Here is a 20,262-nt window from a genome sequence, read left to right on the forward strand (position 1 = left end):
CACCTGAAGCAACGAAATCCTGGAATATTTAGTTTGCAATCACAGCCCTCCTGCAACCATGTTTCACTGATCGCCACAACATCATACTTCCAGGTGTCAATCCAGGCTCTAAGTTCATCCACCTTTCTTACAATGCTCCTAGCATTAAAATATACACATTTAAGAAACGCACCATCTCTTATTCTCTGTTTATTTTTTTTTTTCTTCTCTCTCCCCTACATTTTGGGTCAGAGTGCTACCATTCTCTGCCTCCTGCCTTACACACTGACTGCTAGCTTTCCCAATTCGAATCCCTCCACCCAACCATACTAGTTTAAAGTCTCCCCAGTAGCCTTTGCAAATCTCCCCGCCAGGATATTGGTCCCTCTCGAGTTCAAGTGCAACCTGTCCTTTCTGTACAGGTCGCACCTTCCCCAAAAGAGGTCCCAATGATCCAGAAACTTGAATCCATACCCACTGCAACAGTCCCTCATCCACGCATTTATCCTCCACCTCGCTCCATTCCTACTCTCACTATCGCGTGGCACAGGCAGTAATCCTGAGATTGTTACCTTTGCAGTCCTTCTCCTTAACTCTCTACCTAACTCCCTAAATTCTTCTTTCAGGACCTCTTCTCTTTTTTTACCTATGTCGTTGGTACCTATATGTACCACAACCTCAGGCTCCTCTCCCTCCCATTTCAGGATTTCTTGGACACGTTCAGACACATCCCTGACCCTGGCACCAGGGAGGCAAACTACCATCCGGGTCTCCTGTCTGCGTCCACAGAATCGCCTATCCGACCCCCTGACTATAGAGTCCCCTATTACAATTGCCCTCCTCTTCTTTTCCTTACCCTTCTGAGCAACAGGACCGGTCTTTGTGCCAGAGGCCCGGCCGCTGTCGCTGCCCCCAGGTAGGCTGTCTCCCCCACCCTTACTCAAACATGAGTACTTATTTTCAAGGTGTACAGCCACCGGGGTACTCACCAGTCCCTGCCTCTGCCCATTGCCCTTCCTAACTGTGACCCAGTTTTCTGTCTCCCGTGGTCTTGGAGTGACCACCTCCCTGTAACTCCTTTCTATGACCTCCTCGCTCTCCCTGAGCAGACAGAGGTCATCGAGTTGCTGCTCCAGGTTCCTAACACGGTCCCTTAGGAGCCCCATCTCAACGCACCTGGCGCAGATGTGGACGTCTGGAGAGCACTCAGACTCCATGACCTCCCACATCTGACATCCAGAACAGTAAACTGCCCTGGCCCTCATTCTCCCCCTTATCCAAATACAATAAAGCCTTACCCGGGATACAAGCCAATCAGCTGCTTCCTCTGGTCCTCTTCCACCAATCAGAGGCTTCCACCAGAATCCTTCTCTGGAAGTGAGATGGAACGTTGCAGATTTGGGTAACTCACAGCTCCAGGTAAGTCCTCCTCTCACCAACGGCTCCCCGGGCCTCCGTAGAAGCAAGCCCCGCGCTGTTTTTATACTCACAGCTCCAGGTAACTCCTCCTCTCACCAACGGCTCCCCGGGCCTCTGTAGAAGCAAGCACCGCGCTGTTTTTATACTCACAGCTCCAGGTAAGTCCTCCTCTCACCAACGGCTCCCCGGACCTCTGTATAACTAAACTGAACTCCATTTGTCCACGTTATTCAAGCATTCGCACTTCAAAATTAGCTAATACTCTGATGCAACTTAGTGCATCCTGAAACCACAGTAAGATTTAGTCATAGAGTGGTACAGTGTGGAAACAGGCCCTACAGTTCAGCTTGTCCATGTGACCAAGATGCCCCATCTACACCAATCCCACGCCCATATCTGTTCATATTCCTTTAAACCTTTCCTATCCACATACGTTTCCATTCAGATATTTAGACCGAGTTATCTTTATCATATCAGCCATTCTTTCAACAGTTTCAACCCTTGCTTCAAGTGTGTCCTCTTTCGACAGAACTTCATTGTCCATGGAAACTTATCGGGGGGGTTGTACTCTTCAAAGGTTTGGCCTGGTGCATAACTGCGGTGTGTGATGCAGGCAAGATCAGGAGCCTGTTTGTATTGAAGCTGTGGTGTGGGACCACCTTATGGAGACAAGCTCAAATCACCTAAACCATAACTGCAACTGGTGAGGACTGAAGTTTTCAGACACCCAAGTGTAGTTCACTGCTCAGCAACCTTAAAATTTAAATTTAAAAGTCCTTTAATGTCCGGGAGCCTGCTCGATGCAAGATTTCCATTTCTTAGATCCTCAACCACTTAACTGGCTGTACAGCATAAGTCTTCTGGCTACACATCAGTCAAACTCCCACAAGTAACATAACTGCGCTCTTAATGACAATTTAATCGAGCTCCATTGTTTACCCCAGTTTCAATTGCAATCAACTTCTTCCAAAAGCAAAACTACAGGGAAAAATTAAAAAGACCTACAGAGTAGTTCCAGACCTGACCCAATGCACTGAAAGAGGGGTGGGGGGGGGTCATGACTGGTGGTTTTCAAAAGCTTCCCCTGCCAACTTAGCCCCATTAGCTCAGAGGGCACCATCTGCAATACCATGCCTGATGCTTGGCAGATGGATGGCCAGTTAATATGTCTGGAATTTCCAGCAGCTTATTTTAATTAACAATAAATTGGGAGCATTCCAACCTTGTGAAGTGTGCTGCCGTGGAGTGAAACCTCAACATGTTACATTCATCTGGTGTGTGGTCTTTCCTCTTGCCCCACCTGTTAAAAATCTTCTCCAGCTTCATCAATGTATTTTCCCTCTTTTCATACAGCAAAGGATGGGGCTATTTTGTTTTATTGCACGTCCTCGTATGGTGAAAGAGTTGTTCAGTTAGTCAGAGAGTCATACAGTGTGGAAATAGGCCCTTCAGCCCAACTTGCCCACGCCGACCAACATGCCCTATCTGCACGTTCCAAATGCCTGCTTTTGGCCTATATCCCTCTAAACCTGTCCTATCCATGTACCTGTCTAAATGTTTCTCAATAGTCCTGCTCCCTAGCCCTTTACAATTGTGTATTCAATTTGTTAGTACAAAGTGAGTATTGCATTTCTTTGAAAAACTCCTTCAGAGAATACAGTCCAGATCATAAAAACTTGCAAAAAATATTGCTTTCTTACTTCCGCTCAGACATTTGCCTGAAATCCTTGCCCTCTGGTTCCTGACCTGCCATGTGCAACCTTTGCTGGACACAGCCAGTGGCACCCCTGCCCCTGAGAATATTGTGGGAGGTCTGAGTTTTAAGCTTGGGGAATGAGACTGGGACTCCAGCACAGTAATGGAGGAGGGGGGTGGGGGGAGCTCTGAGCTGCTTCCTGAGGCAGCGATTCCTGTTGACCCCTTCTTATGACATTATTGCCATAGAGGGAGTGCAGAGAAGGTTCACCAGACTGATTCCTGGGATGTCAGGACTGTCTTATGAAGAAAGACTGGATAACTTGGTTTATACTCTCTAGAGTTTAGGAGATTGAGAGGGGATCTTATAGAAACTTACAAAATTCTTAAGGGGTTGGACAGGCTAGATGCAGGAAGATTGTTCCCGATGTTGGGGAAGTCCAGGACAAGGGGTCACAGCTTAAGGATAAGGGGGAAATCCTTTAAAACCGAGATGAGGAGAACTTTTTTTCACACAGAGAGTGGTGAATCTCTGTAACTCTCTGCCACAGAGGGTAGTTGAGGCCAGTTCATTGGTTATATTTAAGAGGGAGTTAGATGTGGCCCTTGTGGTCAAGGGGATCACCTGTATGGAGAGAAGGCAGGTACGGGATACTGAGTTGGATGATAGCCATATAGATTAAATGGGTGCAGGCTCGAAGGGCCGATGGCCTATTCATGGCCTTCTATGGTGGGGAGCCAGCACTGTGACGGACGGGGCAATGTCAAATCTTTCTGCACCCATCTTCGTTCTTGAGCCTTCAAATTTCCAAACCAGGCCATGAAGCAACCACTCAATATGCTCTCCATGGTACACTTAGAAGTTCAAGAGATTATTTGGGGACCTGCTAAACCCATACCAATTAGAAATATAGAAAAATAGGTGCAGGAGTAGGCCATTCAGGCCTTCAAGCCAGCACCAACATTCAATATGATCATGGCTGATCATCTAAAATTTGTACCCCGTTCCTGCTTTTTCCCCTTATCCCTTGATTCCTTTAGCCCTTAAAAACATCATGTGAATTGGCCTCCACAGCCTTCTGTGGCAGAGAATTCCACAGATTCACAACTCTCTGGGTGAAGAAGTTTTTCATCATCTCAGTCCTAAATGGCCTACCCTTTATTCTTAAACTGTGAACCATGGTTCTGGACTCCCCCAACATCGGGAACATTTTTCCTGCATCCAGCCTGTTCAATCCTTTAAGAATTGTATATGTTTCTATAAGATCCCCTCTCATTCCAGTGAATACACGCTGCACTCCCTCAATAGCAAGAATGTCCTTCCTCAAATTAGGAGACCCAAACTGCACGTAATACTCCAGGAGCGGTATCACCAGGGCCCTGTACAACTGCAGTAGGACCTCCTTGCTCCTAAACTCAAATCCTCTCGCAATGAAGGCCAACATGCCATTAGCTTTCTTCACTGCCCGCTGTACCTGCATGCTTACTTTCAGTGACTGATGTACAAGGACACCCAGGTCTTGTTGCACCGCCCCTTTTCCTAATCTGACACAATTCAGATAATAATCTGCCTTCCTGTTCTTGCCACCAAAGTAGATAACTTAACATTTATCCACATTATACTGCATCTGCCATGCATCTAACCACTCACCCAACCTGTCCAAGTCACCCCGCAGCCTCATAGCATCTTCATCGCAGCTGAAAAGGAGTTAAATCTATCGCTGAAGATCAATAAGCATTTTCCTTTTGAATTTGTTTTATTGGTGTTAATATTAATTTCAATATCCCTCCTGACGGATCTACTGCTATACGTCACAAAAGGAACGGGTGGTAATTCAAGATTTCCATCCCATTATTTCCCACAAAGCAGATAATAAATGGCTAATAACCTTAACCCAATTGGAAGATATCTCAGATGAACTCTAGATGCAGTAAACATGTTCCCGATGTTAGGGGAGTCCAGAACCAGGGGCCACAGTTTAAGAATAAGGAGTAGGCCATTTAGAACGGAGACGAGGAAACACTTTTTCTCACAGAGAGTGGTGAGTCTGTGGAATTCTCTGCCTCAGAGGGCGGTGGAGGCAGGTTCTCTGGATGCTTTCAAAAGAGAGCTAGATAGGGCTCTTAAAAATAGCAGAGTCAGGGGATATGGGGAGAAGGCAGGAACGGGGTACTCATTAGAGATGATCAACCATGATCACATTGAATGGCGGTGCTGGCTCGAAGGGCCGAATGGCCTACTCCTGCACCTATTATCTATTGTCTATTGAACTCGTAATCGGAGAGTTCATGTAAAGGGGAGGTCAGATTCCTCAGCCATGGGGACCAGTACAAACTGATTACGTTAGAACTGTGCAGGGTCAGGTCCAATAGTAGATGATGTTCTCTCATGCTGTCTTGGAAAATTCCAACTAAAATGGCAGCACAGAATAAATTGGATAAAAATCCATAAGAGTGGTAGAAGTGGCATATTCCACTTGCTTTCCAAAATGTATTTCCCATTGATTCCATTAAAACGGCATTCCTGAAGTGGAATAAAACACATAAAGGTATCACATTGTGCCACCAAACTGGTCAAACTGGTGGTCCTGATGCTGTAACGATATAAACCCATTCTTCTAATCTACCACATGCAGTCCCTGCACGTTTTTTATTACCTGCACTTTCAATGTAACTGTAACTCTATACTCTGCAGATGTACACAAAGTGCAGGAGTAACTTAGCGGGTCAGGCATCATCTCTGGAGAAAAGGAATAGATGACATTTCAAAATATCACCTTTTCCTTCTCTCCAGAGATGCTGCCTGACAGGTTGAGTTACTTCAGCATTGTGTGTCTATCTTCAGTATAAACCAGCATCTAAAATGTTCCTTCCTACACACTCTACCCTGCACTGTTTCCTTTTGTTTGTTCAGCACTACTTGTATCTGGTTTGACTGTACAGTCAAGCATGATATAATTGGCTGGATAGCACACAAAGCTTTTTCCTCTCGGTACAGGTGAGAATAGTAAATCAATGTCAAACCCAAGACCAAGTACACTGAAGAGAGACACAAAAAGCTGAAGTAACTCAGTGACACAGGTAGCATCTCTGGAGAGAAGGAATCGGTGACGTTTCGGGTCGAGACCTTCTTCGCTGATCCGCACAAGTCAACTGAAGCAGTCAGCTGTAGGTTGAGCTTGTAAACTGTCTTCCTTTATCTGGGCGGCACGATGGTGCAGCAGTAGAGTTGCTGCCTTATAGCGCCAGAGACATGGGTTCGATCCGGACTATGGGTACTGTCTGCATGGAGTTTATGCATTCTTCCTATGACTGTGTGGGTTTTCACCCAGGTGCTCTGATTTCCTCCCACGCTCCAGAGATGTACAGGTTTGTAGATTGATTGGCTTCAATAAAATCTTATATCGTCCAGGGTGCGTGTGGGATAGCGTTAGTGTGCGGGGACCACTGTCGGCGCGGCCAACATTAGACAGTGCTGTGTGACAAGAAACTATTCATAGTTGCGGCACTTCAGCAAAAGTCCACGAGTTCGTGAAACGCACAATCTTCTTTCACTGTCCTCGCTTTGATTACTGAAGTTAATCTAACCTGAGACTATGTTTTCACCTGCAGGGTCTGTGATTAACGTGTCTGGCCGAATGATATTTACCAGTAATAAATCCATGGAGATTGAAGTTGTTGTGGATGTTGACCATGTCTTGAAAAGTCCGCAAGAATCAGCTCATTCTGTCACGGCTTTCTTCACATATGTCTCCCTGGGCAAGGATGGAACGGCACTTCCTATCCCCACACTGAAGGTGAGAGCATGCATCCATTTGCATTGTCACTTTTAAGCACAATTTTGGAATTTAGCTTCTCCGCACTAAGCCAAGAGCAAATGCTGTATTGTTAGTGCCACTGAATGGAGCATAACTGTTTTCACTCCACTCAGCAATGTTTAGTTCTCATTTGAAGTTGGGGAGTGGGCTAGATCATTGCATTTTCTGGAACCAGGGGAGTTCGTGGAGAGTATTCTTCATTAATAACGGAAGACTAAGGTTATGTCTGAAAAATTGTTTAGTCAGTTTAAGGGCCTGCAAACCAAATACAACATTTCCAGTGATAAACTTTCAGTGCCTGATATTGGACCGTTTTATCATTTAAATTCAGCCTATTACCTTGACTAACAGATAGTGTGTTGTGACTGTAAAGAAATGGAAGACACCATACTTGAAGGTTTGTCCCGTCCCCGTTATTCCATCGGGCAGTAGATGCAGAGTCTTGAAAGTGCGCACCAGCAGACTCAGCTTCTTCCCCTCTGTTATCAGGCTATATTTTATTTATATATAGTTTTATCTGATCTGATTGGATAGCATACTATAACATAATTGTTCCTTTATGGATGGATTTTTATGCATACATTTACCCCAATTTTCACATTTTCCTTTTTTCAATAAATTTCATACATATCCCTGATGTATAATACCATTTCAAAGTTACACAAGGCAGCACAGTGGCGCAGCGGTAGAGTTGCTGCCTTACAGTGCCAGAGACCCGGGTTCTATCCTGTTTAGTATGTTCTCCCTGTGATCGGATAGTTTGTCAACGGTTGCACCGGTTTCCTCTCACATTCCAGAGACGTGCAGGTTTGGAGTTTAATTGACCTCTCTAAATTGTCCCGAGTGCGTAGGATAGTATACGGGTGATAATTGGTCGGTGTAGCCTCAGTGGGCCAAAGGGCCTATTTCCACGTTGTATCTCTAAACTAAACTGAACTGAACGAAACTAAAATGACAACATTACTAAAAATACATTATTTTCATCTTGATCATGTTTATTTTACACTGGAAGATAGGTTTAATTTGGCATCATGTTCAGCATGGGCATTGTGTGCCAAGGGGTTTGTTCCTGTGCTGTACTCATCTATTTCTGAATGTGCTTAGCCCCAAATGTTCTCTGAATCTCTGAATTTGATACATTTGCCTAAAACGTCCTTAAACACTGTACATGTTTTACAATCATATCCTCATCCAAAAGCTGTTTAAATTCATCCTGTCACTGACCCGCTGAGTTGTTCCAGCACTTTGTGTTTTTTGCACAAAATTCCAGCCTCTGCAATTTGTTATGTTTAAATTCACCCTGCGCTGTTTCCAGATATTGTTACTTGGATAGACGGTATTCTCAATTTAAAATCATTACTGTTTTACATCTTGGCAGTTCCACAGATGACATGTCAGAGGAGTGCTGGCTGTACAGTGACAGCTCTGGTCTCCTGAGTGCCATTCAAAACAGAGTAGCTGGCACGATGATGGCATTGAGGCCTGGTGGTGTGAGACTAGGCAGCTTAACTCTACCAGCCATAAACAAGGAGATGCAGTGAGTTTAACAGGAATGGTTTGGAAGGAACTGCAGATGCTGGTTTAAATCGACTGAAGAATGGTCTCGACCTGAAACGTCACCCATTCCTTCTCTACAGAGATGCTACCTGTCCCGCTGAGTTACTCCAGCATTTTGTGTCTAACAACAATGATTGTTAACGGGAAGCAAAACGACGGAAAAAAGGTTACAAAAAGCATTCACCTCCACCTGTCATCACATTGGCTCGGTTTCATATCAAATATTGCGGAGTGCTGGGCATGTTCCACAGCCTCACCACTTACTACACAAGACAGACAAAGAAACTTCATGTACGAATAGCTGCACAAACATGGAAGTGCAGGTGCTGGTTTACGAAGAAAAGAAACAAAACAACGGAGTAACTCAGCAGGTCAGGCATCATCTCTTTAGAACATGGATGGAACGTTTCTGGTTGGGTCTCTTCAAGAACTGCCCACATTAAGCCATTTGGTTTACTCCTAACTGTGATATTTCCTTTCCCTCCCCTGCCTTCCTACTGAAAACAAATATATTTCTGTCCTTCCCAGTTTTGAGTATTTTGAGATGTGAAATCTTGGACAGGTGCATGGAAATGAAAGGTTTAGAGGGATTATGGGCCAAATGCTGGCAAATGGGACTCGCTTAAATGGGGCATCTTGGTCAGTATGGATGAGTTGGGCCGAAGGGCCTGTTTCCGTGCTGTGTGACTCTATAGGGCCTGTCCCATTTTCCCGAGTTATTCACGAATTCTCCAGAGTTTTCAAACTCGCAGAATGTTCACAACGAGGCCGTAGGAGTCCGTGGATATATCGTAGCAGCTCGTTATGCCACCCGTAGGTACTCGGGGCATCAGGTAAGTCGGGAGTAAAAGGTCCACGAGTGAAAAAATAGCCCCGAGTACATACGGCTGGCATAACGAGCCGCTACAATATATCCACGGTCTCCTACGGACTCGTTACGAACATTCTGCGAGTTTGAAAACTCGGGAGAATTTGTGAATAACTCGGGAAAGTGGGACAGGCCCTTAAGAGATGGAGATGCTGCCTCTTCATGAAGTACTTTCAGCATTTTCTGCTTCAGTTTCTCAACCATGCCTGCCTGTAGGATGGAATGTGCTGCCCGCTGCCTTTCACATCACGCACTTTGTCCTCCCTGCCTTCCCTCTGTCCTGTAATCCGATGCCTCTCCAGTATTAATCACCACAGAGGAGGACAATTGGTGCAGCCTGATTGTATTCCAAACGTCTATTTTATTTCATCCTTGATCCAGATCTAGGCTGCTGAACTCACTGTCCTCCAGGCAGTCACCTTGGTCTTCATAAATTATGTGGTATTTGTAGCTTGGATAAAAATAACGAAATGGTCATAATTGATAGCTGAACGGATAAAAATCACATTCGCATTGATGTGTCAAGATAAGAAGATAACCTTGTTCAATAAATAAAAATAGCAACATGGCCTTTCTGTTGTGTATATAAATAGCACTTCTGCCTCTGCATCTTATATAAATAGCACCATCACCAGTTTGTTTGCGCTGCCTTCAGGTGACATTGGGAAATTTCTATGGCTATTTTTAAATACATTTCTACTCTGAGCAATTGGAGAAGAGTAAAAACTAAACACAGACAGTGCTAGTGCGGAGAGTCCCCAGGATATGTCCAGCAAACTAGAATACAAAAACAGGAATGTAATGCTGAGGCTTTTTAATGCGTTGGTCAGACCACGTTTGGAGTATTGTGAGCAGTTTTGGGCCCCATTTCTGAGGAAAGATGTGCTGCCGTTAGCAGAGAAGGTTTAGGAGAATGAATCCAGGACTGATTGGGTTAACATATGATGAGCGTTTGACGGCACTGGGCCTGTACTCGTTGGAGTTTAGAAGTATGAGGCGGGGACCTCATTGAAACTTACCGGACAGTGAAAGGCCTGAATAGAGTGGATATGGAGAGGATGTTTCCACTCGTGGGAGAGTCTAGGGCCAGAGGCCATAGCCTCAGAATAAAAGGACGTACCTTTAGAAAGCAGATGAGAAGGAATTTCTTTAGTCAGCGGGTGGTGAATCTGTGGAAGTCATTGCAACAGACATGTGTGGAGATCATGAATGGATAGTTTTAAGGAGAAAATTGACAAATTATCAGGGGTGATAGGGCGAGGGCAGGAAAATGGAGTTGAGAAGGAAAGATAGATCAGCCGTGATTGAATGGCGAAGTAGACGATGGGCCGAATGGCCTAATTCTGCTCCTAAAACTTGGGATCTATGAACATGTCGACTTATTGTTGAACACGTCTAGATATTGGGCATCTTTCTTTTACATTACCCTGAACATCCTCTGCTACTTCTGAGCTGAACTTTCATCCATTTGAAAAATATATTTGACAGATGTTAGAAATTGTGCAAATGTTATCTTTTCCCACAACTGGAATCTCTGCCCAGTTATTGAAATAGTACTGAAAGTCCGTGGAGACCATCAGCATCTGAAGCAAAACAATAATTAACTCGCTTTCTCCATGTTTGCCAAAGGTGGACCAAAGGAAACTCTATTTTAGAGATGTAACCCATGCTCTTTTAAGATTCTAAAAAGTATAATTCATGGTGGCGTGCCTGGTAGAGTTGCTGCCTCACAGCACGGAGTTTGCACGTTCTCCCTGTGACCTGCGTGTGTTTTCTCCGAGATCTTTGGTTTCCTTTGTAGGTTAATTGGCTTGGTAAATGTAAAAAATTGTCCCTAGTGGGTGTAGAATAGTGTTAATGTGCGGGGATCGCTGGTCAGCGCTGACCCGGAGGGCCGAAGGGCCTGTTTCTCCTCTGTATCTCTAAACTAAACTAAACTAAACTGGCCTCCGTAATTCCCACTAGTGTGTAGGGAGGATGAGAAAGTGGGATAACATAGACCTAACGCGATCGATGAACACGGTGGGCCAAAGGGCCTCTTTCCATGCTGTAACTCAGCATAAACAAATATAAATGCATTATTTTGGTGAAATAGCACAAATAATGCCCTCCATTCACATCCATCACTCTCTGCCTGTACACTGTACAGTCTCCTGAACAATACTCAGAGTCAGGGTGAGTTTCTTGACACAGGCCAGCAGCCCATATCTACAGAACGACATAATCAGCAGAGATGGAACAACACACAACTTCTGTATCCTGGAAAGAGCTGAGAGAAGGATCAAATCTGCCCTGCGCTCTAACAGTGAAGATGTCCCATGGAAAAGCACACAAAGTGCTGGGTTATTCAGCTGGTCAGGCAGCATCTCCGTAGAACTCGGATAGGTGACGTTTTGGTTTGAGGCCGGTCTTCAGAATTCAGTCTGAAGAAGACTCCCGACCCAAAACGTCACCTATCCATGTTCCCCAGAGATGCTGCCTGGCGCTCTGAGTGACTCCAGCACTTCATGCGTGTTTGTGAAAACCAGCACCTGCAGATCCTTGTTTTGACAAGATATCCCTCTTCACCTTTATCAGTTCCACGCCCCTAACACTCTGACAAGAAATGGTTGCACTCCTCGAATCGCTTGAGATGTTTTTACATTTCGTGCTTGCTGAGTTTCTTCTTTCGTGGGACGAGACGGGGCAGCACGGTGGCGCAGCAGTAGAGTTGCTGCCTTACAGCACCAGAGACCCGGTTCGATCCTGACTATGGGTGCTGTCTGTATGGAGTTTGCAAGTTCTCCCAGTGACCCCGTGGGTTTTCTCCGAGTGCTCCGGCTTCCTCCACATCCAAAAAAGTACAGGTTTGTAGGTTAGTTGCCTTTGGTAAATTTGTAACTGTTCCCTTGTGTGCGAGCTAGCGCCAGTGTGATGGGTGGGCCAAACGGCCTGTTTCCACACTGTATCTCTAAAGTCTAAAGATCTTTCCTCAGCAATGTCTCGGGATCAAGCAAACAAGTTTCCTGGTGTATCTTTCCGATCCCCAAGATGTCTCCAAGTGCTTCGCAGCCAATCAATTACTCTCTGAAGTGTTCTTTTGGCAGGATAGACAGGTAATTTGTTCATTCAGCAAGGTTTTACAAAAAAAAACAAAGATAAACGACGTGCTGATCTGAACTGGTGGTGCTTGATGAGAGATAAGTATTGACAAAGGCCCTGGAAGAATTCCTTGACACTTCACTTACTGATCTTTTGCAAACATCAGAACAATTCTCCATTAATTTTGTCATCTAGAAGATCTCATCTCCATCTCATCTCCATCTGCTCTCTCTCTCTCTCTCTCCCTCTCTCTATCTCTCTCTCTCTTTCTCTCTCGCTCCCTGGAACGGCCGCTTCCGCACTGGAGGCCGCGGCTTCCGAAGCTGACAAGGCCGCGCCGGTTGGAGCTCCACAACTGGCGATCTCATCTAGAGATCCCAGGCTCCCGATGTTAAGTTCAGCGCCGCCGCTGGCCGCTCCGCAGTCCCGCAGCTCCGCGATGTTTTACCCGGCGGTCTCAGCTCACCGGAGCTCCAGCGCGGCAACCCGGGCAAGGCATCACCCGTTCCACGAAAGTGCTCCAGCGCTGTGCCGCCGCCGAAGCCGAGGTTCTGGGCGCTCCCCGACAGGGAACGCCGCTCCAGGCCCGCTGGTAGGCCGTGAGGACGGGTCGAAGCTGCAGCCCAGAGAAAAGCTGCCTCTCCGACCACGTAGGGACCCTGAAAGGTAGGGTCACCCCCCCCCACATAAAAAAAAGTCTAAACCTCCAAACAAAACACTTAACTAACTAAATTAAAAAATAAAAAGATGAAGAGACAGACAGTTGCTGGCTGGGCAGCTGTGCACAGGACAGCGCCCCCTTCCGCTATAGATATGTCAGATTATTTTCAAATTTGGGTCAGGATTTTAATTTAAGATTTCGTATTCAGCCACAAAAATCCTTAATTAAGCCATACAGATATGGACAACTAATTGCATTTTTTAAAATGTAGGCACAATTTAATGCACAATTTCTATCGATCAAATCATTACAGTGAGTTATATAATTATATTTATTCAACAGCTACCTAATTTATTTATTTTTTGCTGCATTTAATAAATTATTGGTGCCTTGAAGATTATCTGAGGTCCCATTCAGGTTAGAGTTCACCTATGTGATTGAAGATGCCAACATTTTTTGTTTCAATAACAGGCCGTCTGCTTGATCCAATGTGAATGAGATTAGAGAAGGTAGACTTCCCTTACATAATGCAGTAGGGCAGCATAGTGGCTCAGCTGGTAGAGTGACTGTCTCACAGAGCCAAAGAACTGGGATTAATCCTAACCTCTGTCTGGAGTTTGCACGTTCTTCCTGTGATCGTGTGGGTTTCCTCCTGGTGCTCTGGTTTCCTCACACATCCTAAAGACGTGCGGGTTTGTAGGGTAATTGGCCTCTGTAAAAAATTGTCCCTCATCTGTAGGAGGTGGATGAGAATGTGGTATAACATAGAACTGGTGTGACTAGGTGAATGGACTGGTGGTTGGTGTGGACTAGATAAGGACCTGTTTCCTTTCAGTATCTCTAAACCACAAGTTATAATGCAAGCATGCTCTCCATCAAAATGAAGAGACAGGATATAAATGTACACCTTTATTTCATTTCCTCCCTTGATTTTCTTGGAAGGATCAGAGTCAAAACTGGAGTTTGAAGTAACAGCCACATTTGAAAGCCTGAGAGACAATTTTTAAATAATTTAGGAAACGGAATTATTTATTGCAAATCAAGTTTAACGAGCAACAGAAGGAACCAAAGAAATGTTCCAAAAGTACTGCAAAGTGGTTGGCTTGAACACAGCAAAGTTTGTTCCAGCTGATTGTGAGATATGAGAGAGCTTGCACTCACGTACACCGTGGGCTCTCTCCAGCTGGAATCACTGAGAAACCTTCAGGAGGGGGTGCGGTGGTCGAGCTGTCTCCTTGCAGTGCCAGAGACCTGGATTTGATCCTGACCTCGGTTTGTACGGAGTTTTGCATGAAGGTTTTCCATGAGTTGAACTTGACATTTGCCTTTCAGTATCAGTGGTGCCCTCACATTAATGAGGACAACTAAAATTACATGTATTCCATGATCGGTAAAAGATTGCAATTTGCAGTTATTAACCTGCGAATATTGTGAGTTGCTAGTGTCCATTGAACGTTCTTTGCCATTTTAGAGAGATTAATTTTATTTCAAACAACCAGACATGCCTCCACTGAAAAGCAAAGGAGAGTTATGCAGACATGTGAAACATTTGGACACTGTTGTGCTGCTGTATATTCCCCAAAGTCCTGTGCATTGAATATTATTGAGGTGAAAAATTGCAATCATCATCACTGGTATTTTCTGTTTTATTTAACAATCTTTTTTGGGAAATGAGCTGAAGCTACATTTGGAAATCTAATAGTGTCCCTAAATGAATGTCCCTAAATATGTCAATGCTGAGATTGGAGAATGGAGACAAATGGGCAGAACACGCCAAGCACTGCACTGGTGCACTGAGGTAATACTACCTGTTAGATCCCATACAAACTCATTAGAGTGATCCTAGGGGTAAAACCATCCATAAAGCAGCAGAATCACGTGGCCTAATTGATTGTACTTGTTTGTGACTTGTCAGAGGACATCGTGGGAAACTGGAGAGGAAATTGCGGGAGCCCTGGTTGAAATTTACGAGTCATCCTTAAATACAGGAGAGGTGCAGGAAGACTGGAGGGTGGCAAATGTTGTGCCTCTATTCAAGAAGTGCTGCAGGGAAAATGCTGGGAACTATGGGCCGGTGAGCTTAACATTTGTAGTTGGAAAGTTACTAGAGAGTATTCTAAGGGATAGGTTATACGGGCATTTGAATGGGAAAGGGCTAATTAAGGATGGTCAGCATAATTTTATATGTGGGAGGTCGTGTCTCACAAAAGTGATTGATTTTTATGAACATGTGACCAAAAAGGCCGATGAGAGCAGAGTGGTAGTTGTTGTGTACATGGATTTTAGTAAGGCATTGACAAGGATCTGCTGGTAAACTGCTCTAGAAGGTTAGATTGCATGAGATCCAAGGAGAGATAGCTGAATGGATAGCAAATTGGCTCCATGGAAGGACGCAGAGAGTGATGGTGGAAGGTTGCTTCCCGGACAGATGGCCATGACTAGTGGTGTGCCTCAGGCTTCAGTGCTGGGCCCGTTATTCTTTGTCATCTACATCAATGATTTGGATGAGAACATGCAGGGCAAGATTAGCAAGTTTGCCAATGATACAAAAGTGAGGGGTTTTGCAAACAGTGAAGATGGTTGTGAAAGATTGCAGCAGGATCTGGATCGATTAGCCAGGTGGGAGGAAGAATGATTGATATAATTTAATACAGAAAAGTGTGAGGTGTTGCATCTTGGGACGTCGAACAAGGGCATGACCTACACAGTAAATGGTAGGCTTCTGGGTAGTGTTGTAGAGCAGAGGGATCGAGGAGTGCAGGTACATGGTTCCTTGAAGGTTGAGTCGCAAGTAGATAAGGTGGTCAAAAAGGCTTTTGGCCATTGACAGTCAGAGTATTGAGTATAGAAGTTGGGAAGTCATGTTGCAGTTGTATAAGACGTTGGTGAGACTGCATTTAGAATATTGTGTTCAGTTCTGGGCACCATGTCATAGGGAAGATATTGTCAAGCTTGAAAGGGATCAGAAAATATTTACGAGGATGTTGCCAGGACTAGGGGGTGTGAGCTATAGGGAGAGGTTGAGTAGGCTGGGTCTCTATTCCATGGAGTTGTACAAAATCATGAGAGGAATAAATCGGGTAGATGCACAGAGTCTCTTGCCCAGAGTAGGGAAATCGAGGACCACAGGACATAGGTTCAAGATGAAGGGGAAAAGATTTAATAGGAATCTGAGGGGTAACTTTTTCACACAGAGGATGGTGGGTGTATGGAACAAGCTGCCAGAGGAGGTAGTTGAGGTTGGGACTATCCCATCGTTTATGAAACAGTTAGACAGGTACATAGTTGGGATAGGTTTGGAGGGATATGGATCAAGCACAGGCAAGTGGGACTAGTGTAGCTGTGACATGTTGGCCGGCGAAGGGCCTGTTTCCACTGTATTACTTTATGACTGGAACAAACATCTTCTGGCAATACTGGTGGAGTGATAGTGCCAGATTAAAATCATCAGGAAGGATGGCTCTGTCCTGGGGGTGGAGTTGAATTCATGGGAGGTGCTCTTGGAGGGGACGATGCTCCTCAACCTGCGGAACATTTTGGACAATACAGCTCACCCCCTCCATTACACACTGGTCAACCTGAGAAGTACCTTCAGCAACAGACTGGTTCCATCAAGATGCAGTACAGAACGCCACAGGCGATCCTTCTTCCCTGTGGCTATCAAACTGTACAACTCCTCCCCCATAGACAGAAGCTAAGACATTTATATAAAAACAATTAAATTAAAAAAAATGAAATTGCAATAAATGAATAAATTATTATTATTCTGACACCCCTTCCCCCCACCCCAATCTTTGCACATCCCCAATCCTTAGGACATCACTTAAATTTCACATTTCATGCATTTTGTGTTTTTATGACTGTTGGCAGATCAATTCTCCTGGGTTAAATAAAGTTCTATCGTATCTTATCGTAGGAAGTGAATCCTCCCTCAAACACACTCGGCCAGACACATGATGGAAAATGTTTAGGGGGAAATGTGACTAATCCGGGCAAATGGTACTAGCTTGGATGGGGCATCTTGGTTGGCATGGTTGAATTGGGCTGAATGGCCTGATTCCATTTCTCTCAACTGACTAGCTTCATGCTTCTGGCCTTGCCTTTCAATGATGTAGCCCAGGCCTCTTCTTAAACTGTTTATTATGGCTTCATCACCAGCTGAGAAATTGTGCAGTCACATCTCACTGACGTTAACAATCACGTGTATCTCATACAGCCATAGAGTTGTACAACATGGCAACAGGCCCATCAGCCCAACTCAACCATGCCAACCAAGATGCCCCATCTAAGCTCATCCCATTTACCCATATTTGTCACATTTCCCTTTAAACCTTTCCAATCCATGTGCCTGTCCAAGTGTGTTTTCAATGTTGTTATTGCATCTACCTTAAATACCACCTCTGACAACTCATTCCTTATACCCACCACCATCTGAGTGAAAATGTTGCCCTCAGGTTCTTATTAAATCTTTTCTCTCTCTTTTAGACCATGTTCTCTGGGTCTTGATTCCCCTATTCCAGGCAAAAGACTCTGAGCACTCACTCTTTCTACTTTCCTCAGGATCTTATACAACTCTATACGATCACCTCTCAGTCTCCTGTGCTCCAGGGAATAAAATCTAGCTGTGCTAACCCTGTCCACACTGCTCCATAGAATCTGGAGGATAGAACTGCAGATGCTGGTTTAAATTGAAGGTAGACACAAAATGCAGGAGTAACTCAGTGCGACAGGCAGCATCTCTGGAGAGAAGGAGTGCGTGACGTTTCTGGTCGAGACCCTTCTTCAGACATTAGAATCCTTAGAATCAGCTCCTTAGAATCTGTTCATTATATTTTCTCAACTATTGTGCATTGATGCCAAAGCCTGTATTTTCAGGGCTTCCAAAGTTAAAGAAATAGCAGACTGAGTTCAAGGTTATGATTTAACCTTTATGAGAGTTGCCAAGCCGAAACATCACCTATTCCTTTTCTCTAGAGATGCTGCCTGACCTGCTGGGCTACTCCAGGTTTTTGTGTCTGCCTTCTGGTTTAATTTACTCCTGGCGACGTCATCATATGACCTTCTGCTTCCAATGATACTGCCTCCATGCTCACACCATGTTAGCAGCATCCCAGCCTCGTGACACACTACATTTCCAGGTCATTTGTAAGCTGATTAGTTCCTTTGTTCCTCTGTTCAATGAACTTTTCTGTGGATCAGACAGCCTGATTTTACTCACACGGCCCCGTCTCCTGCATTGTAGCAAATATACGGAAGTTTTCAAAGTCACGTTTATTCTTTGCTTGCAGAAACGTCCTAAAGATTGACCTTCCAACCCCGGAGACTGCAAGCAGTGGCGGCTTGGAAACACGATGCAGCAGTCAGCTGGTGTCCACTGCCTAAAACACTGCAGATTACAGCCTGTCATCTGTGTTGCTGAATTTATTTACACCAAATTCCTGCCACTTAATAACTCATTAACTTGAGAAGCGCTTTTGACAAGAATACATGGGTGCACAGCAGCATTTCCATATCATGGTGTAAATATTATGCTAAGATGACAGTGTTTTGCAAGAATTTCTTCTTTCCATTTCTTCACTTCCTGTCTCCAAACTACCCGACCGCCCCAAATACACGCGCACACGCACACACGCGTGTACAAACAGACACGCACATACATACACTCACACACGCACATATATACAGACACACACACACACACTTTCACACACGATCACACACACACATGCTCACACACACACATACCCACACAGACACACATACCCACACACTTACAGACACACACACACACATACATACACACACACACACACACACATGCTCACACACACATACACACACACACATGCACACACACACGCATACATACTGACACACACACGCTCACACACACACCCACACAAACACATACCCACACACTTACAGACACATACAGACACACACACACATACAGACATTCACATTCACACACACACATACAGACATTCACATTCACACACACGCAAACACACACAGACACACTTTCTCACCAAGCCACACACACACATAGCCATACACACGCTCACCTACACACACACACACACGCTCCCACACACACTCACACACATATAGACATACACAGACACACTGTCACACACACAATCCTTGGATTTGGCGCTGGATATCAATATGCTAACTGTCTTAAGAGCCACCGCTCCAAGGCCTTACGCCTCCCTGCAGAATGTGCTGGATGTCATTAGGATCAGGAGGCATCGAGTCCTACAGCACGGGCACAGGCCCTTGGGTCCACTGCATCTGTGCCAAATATCAAGCACCCATCCACATTCACCTTGCAATAATCCCTGTATTCCCCACAACCCTGTCAAATCCTACCACTCACCTAAGTACTGGAGGCAATTTATAGTGGCCATTTAATCTACAATTCACATGTCATTGGGCTGTGACAGGAAATGAGTCCCAAGAGGCAATCCATATGGTCACAGGTAGAACGTGCAATCTCCACACAGACACCACCCAAGATCAGGACATCACTCTAATTTCACATTTCATGCATTTTGTGTGTTTATGACTGTTGGCAGATTAATTCTTCTGGGATAAATAAAGTTTTATCTATTGAACCCGGGTCTGTCACTGTGATGCAGCAGTTCTACCTGCTGCACCACTGTGCCGCCCTTAATCTCCTCTACGCTGTCTCCAGTGAACCACATCTTTCCTGCACCCAGAACTGTACACAGTGCTACAGCTGTGGCCCAATCAATGTTTAATAATCCACAACCTTCCTACTCTTATATGCTATGCCTTGACTAATGAAGACGAAGATACCCTCTGAGGCTTTACCATTCGTGTGGAAGGCCATACTGCCCATTGTTTTAATCCTAGCACCATTGTAATTTGCCATGATTTATCGAGGCCATGAAGACATATTGGAATGACATCTTCTCATGTCCCCCTGATGAAACTTTCCAATTGGACCCATTCCTCTCTTGCCCTGTGCCTTGCAAGAAATTCCAACCATCCATCCAATCCAAGTTAATTTTACACAAGCTTGTTTTGTCCAGCAACTGCCATGGCTGGGCCATACTGCTTTTAATGCAAATGTCTTAGGAGCAGCATGATGGCACATGAGTAGAGTTGCTGCCTCACGGCACCAGTGACACAGGTTCAACCCTGACTACGGGTGCTGT

At 44.9% G+C, this 20,262-nt stretch overlaps 1 protein-coding gene across 2 annotated transcripts in view; it reads left to right on the top strand.

Moving 5' to 3' along the window:
* The window catches only part of acot7 (acyl-CoA thioesterase 7), a 406,168-nt gene that overhangs the window by 348,051 nt on the left and 37,855 nt on the right, over nt 1–20,262 (top strand). For both annotated transcript variants that reach the window (XM_055659683.1, XM_055659684.1), the window contains one exon: nt 6,706–6,890. In XM_055659683.1, coding sequence (XP_055515658.1) covers nt 6,706–6,890 — 185 coding nt within the window. The remainder of the gene's footprint in view (nt 1–6,705; nt 6,891–20,262) is intronic.

Source organism: Leucoraja erinacea, chromosome 30 (genome assembly GCF_028641065.1).
Source record: "Leucoraja erinacea ecotype New England chromosome 30, Leri_hhj_1, whole genome shotgun sequence".
NCBI classification, from domain to species: Eukaryota; Metazoa; Chordata; class Chondrichthyes; order Rajiformes; family Rajidae; genus Leucoraja; species Leucoraja erinaceus.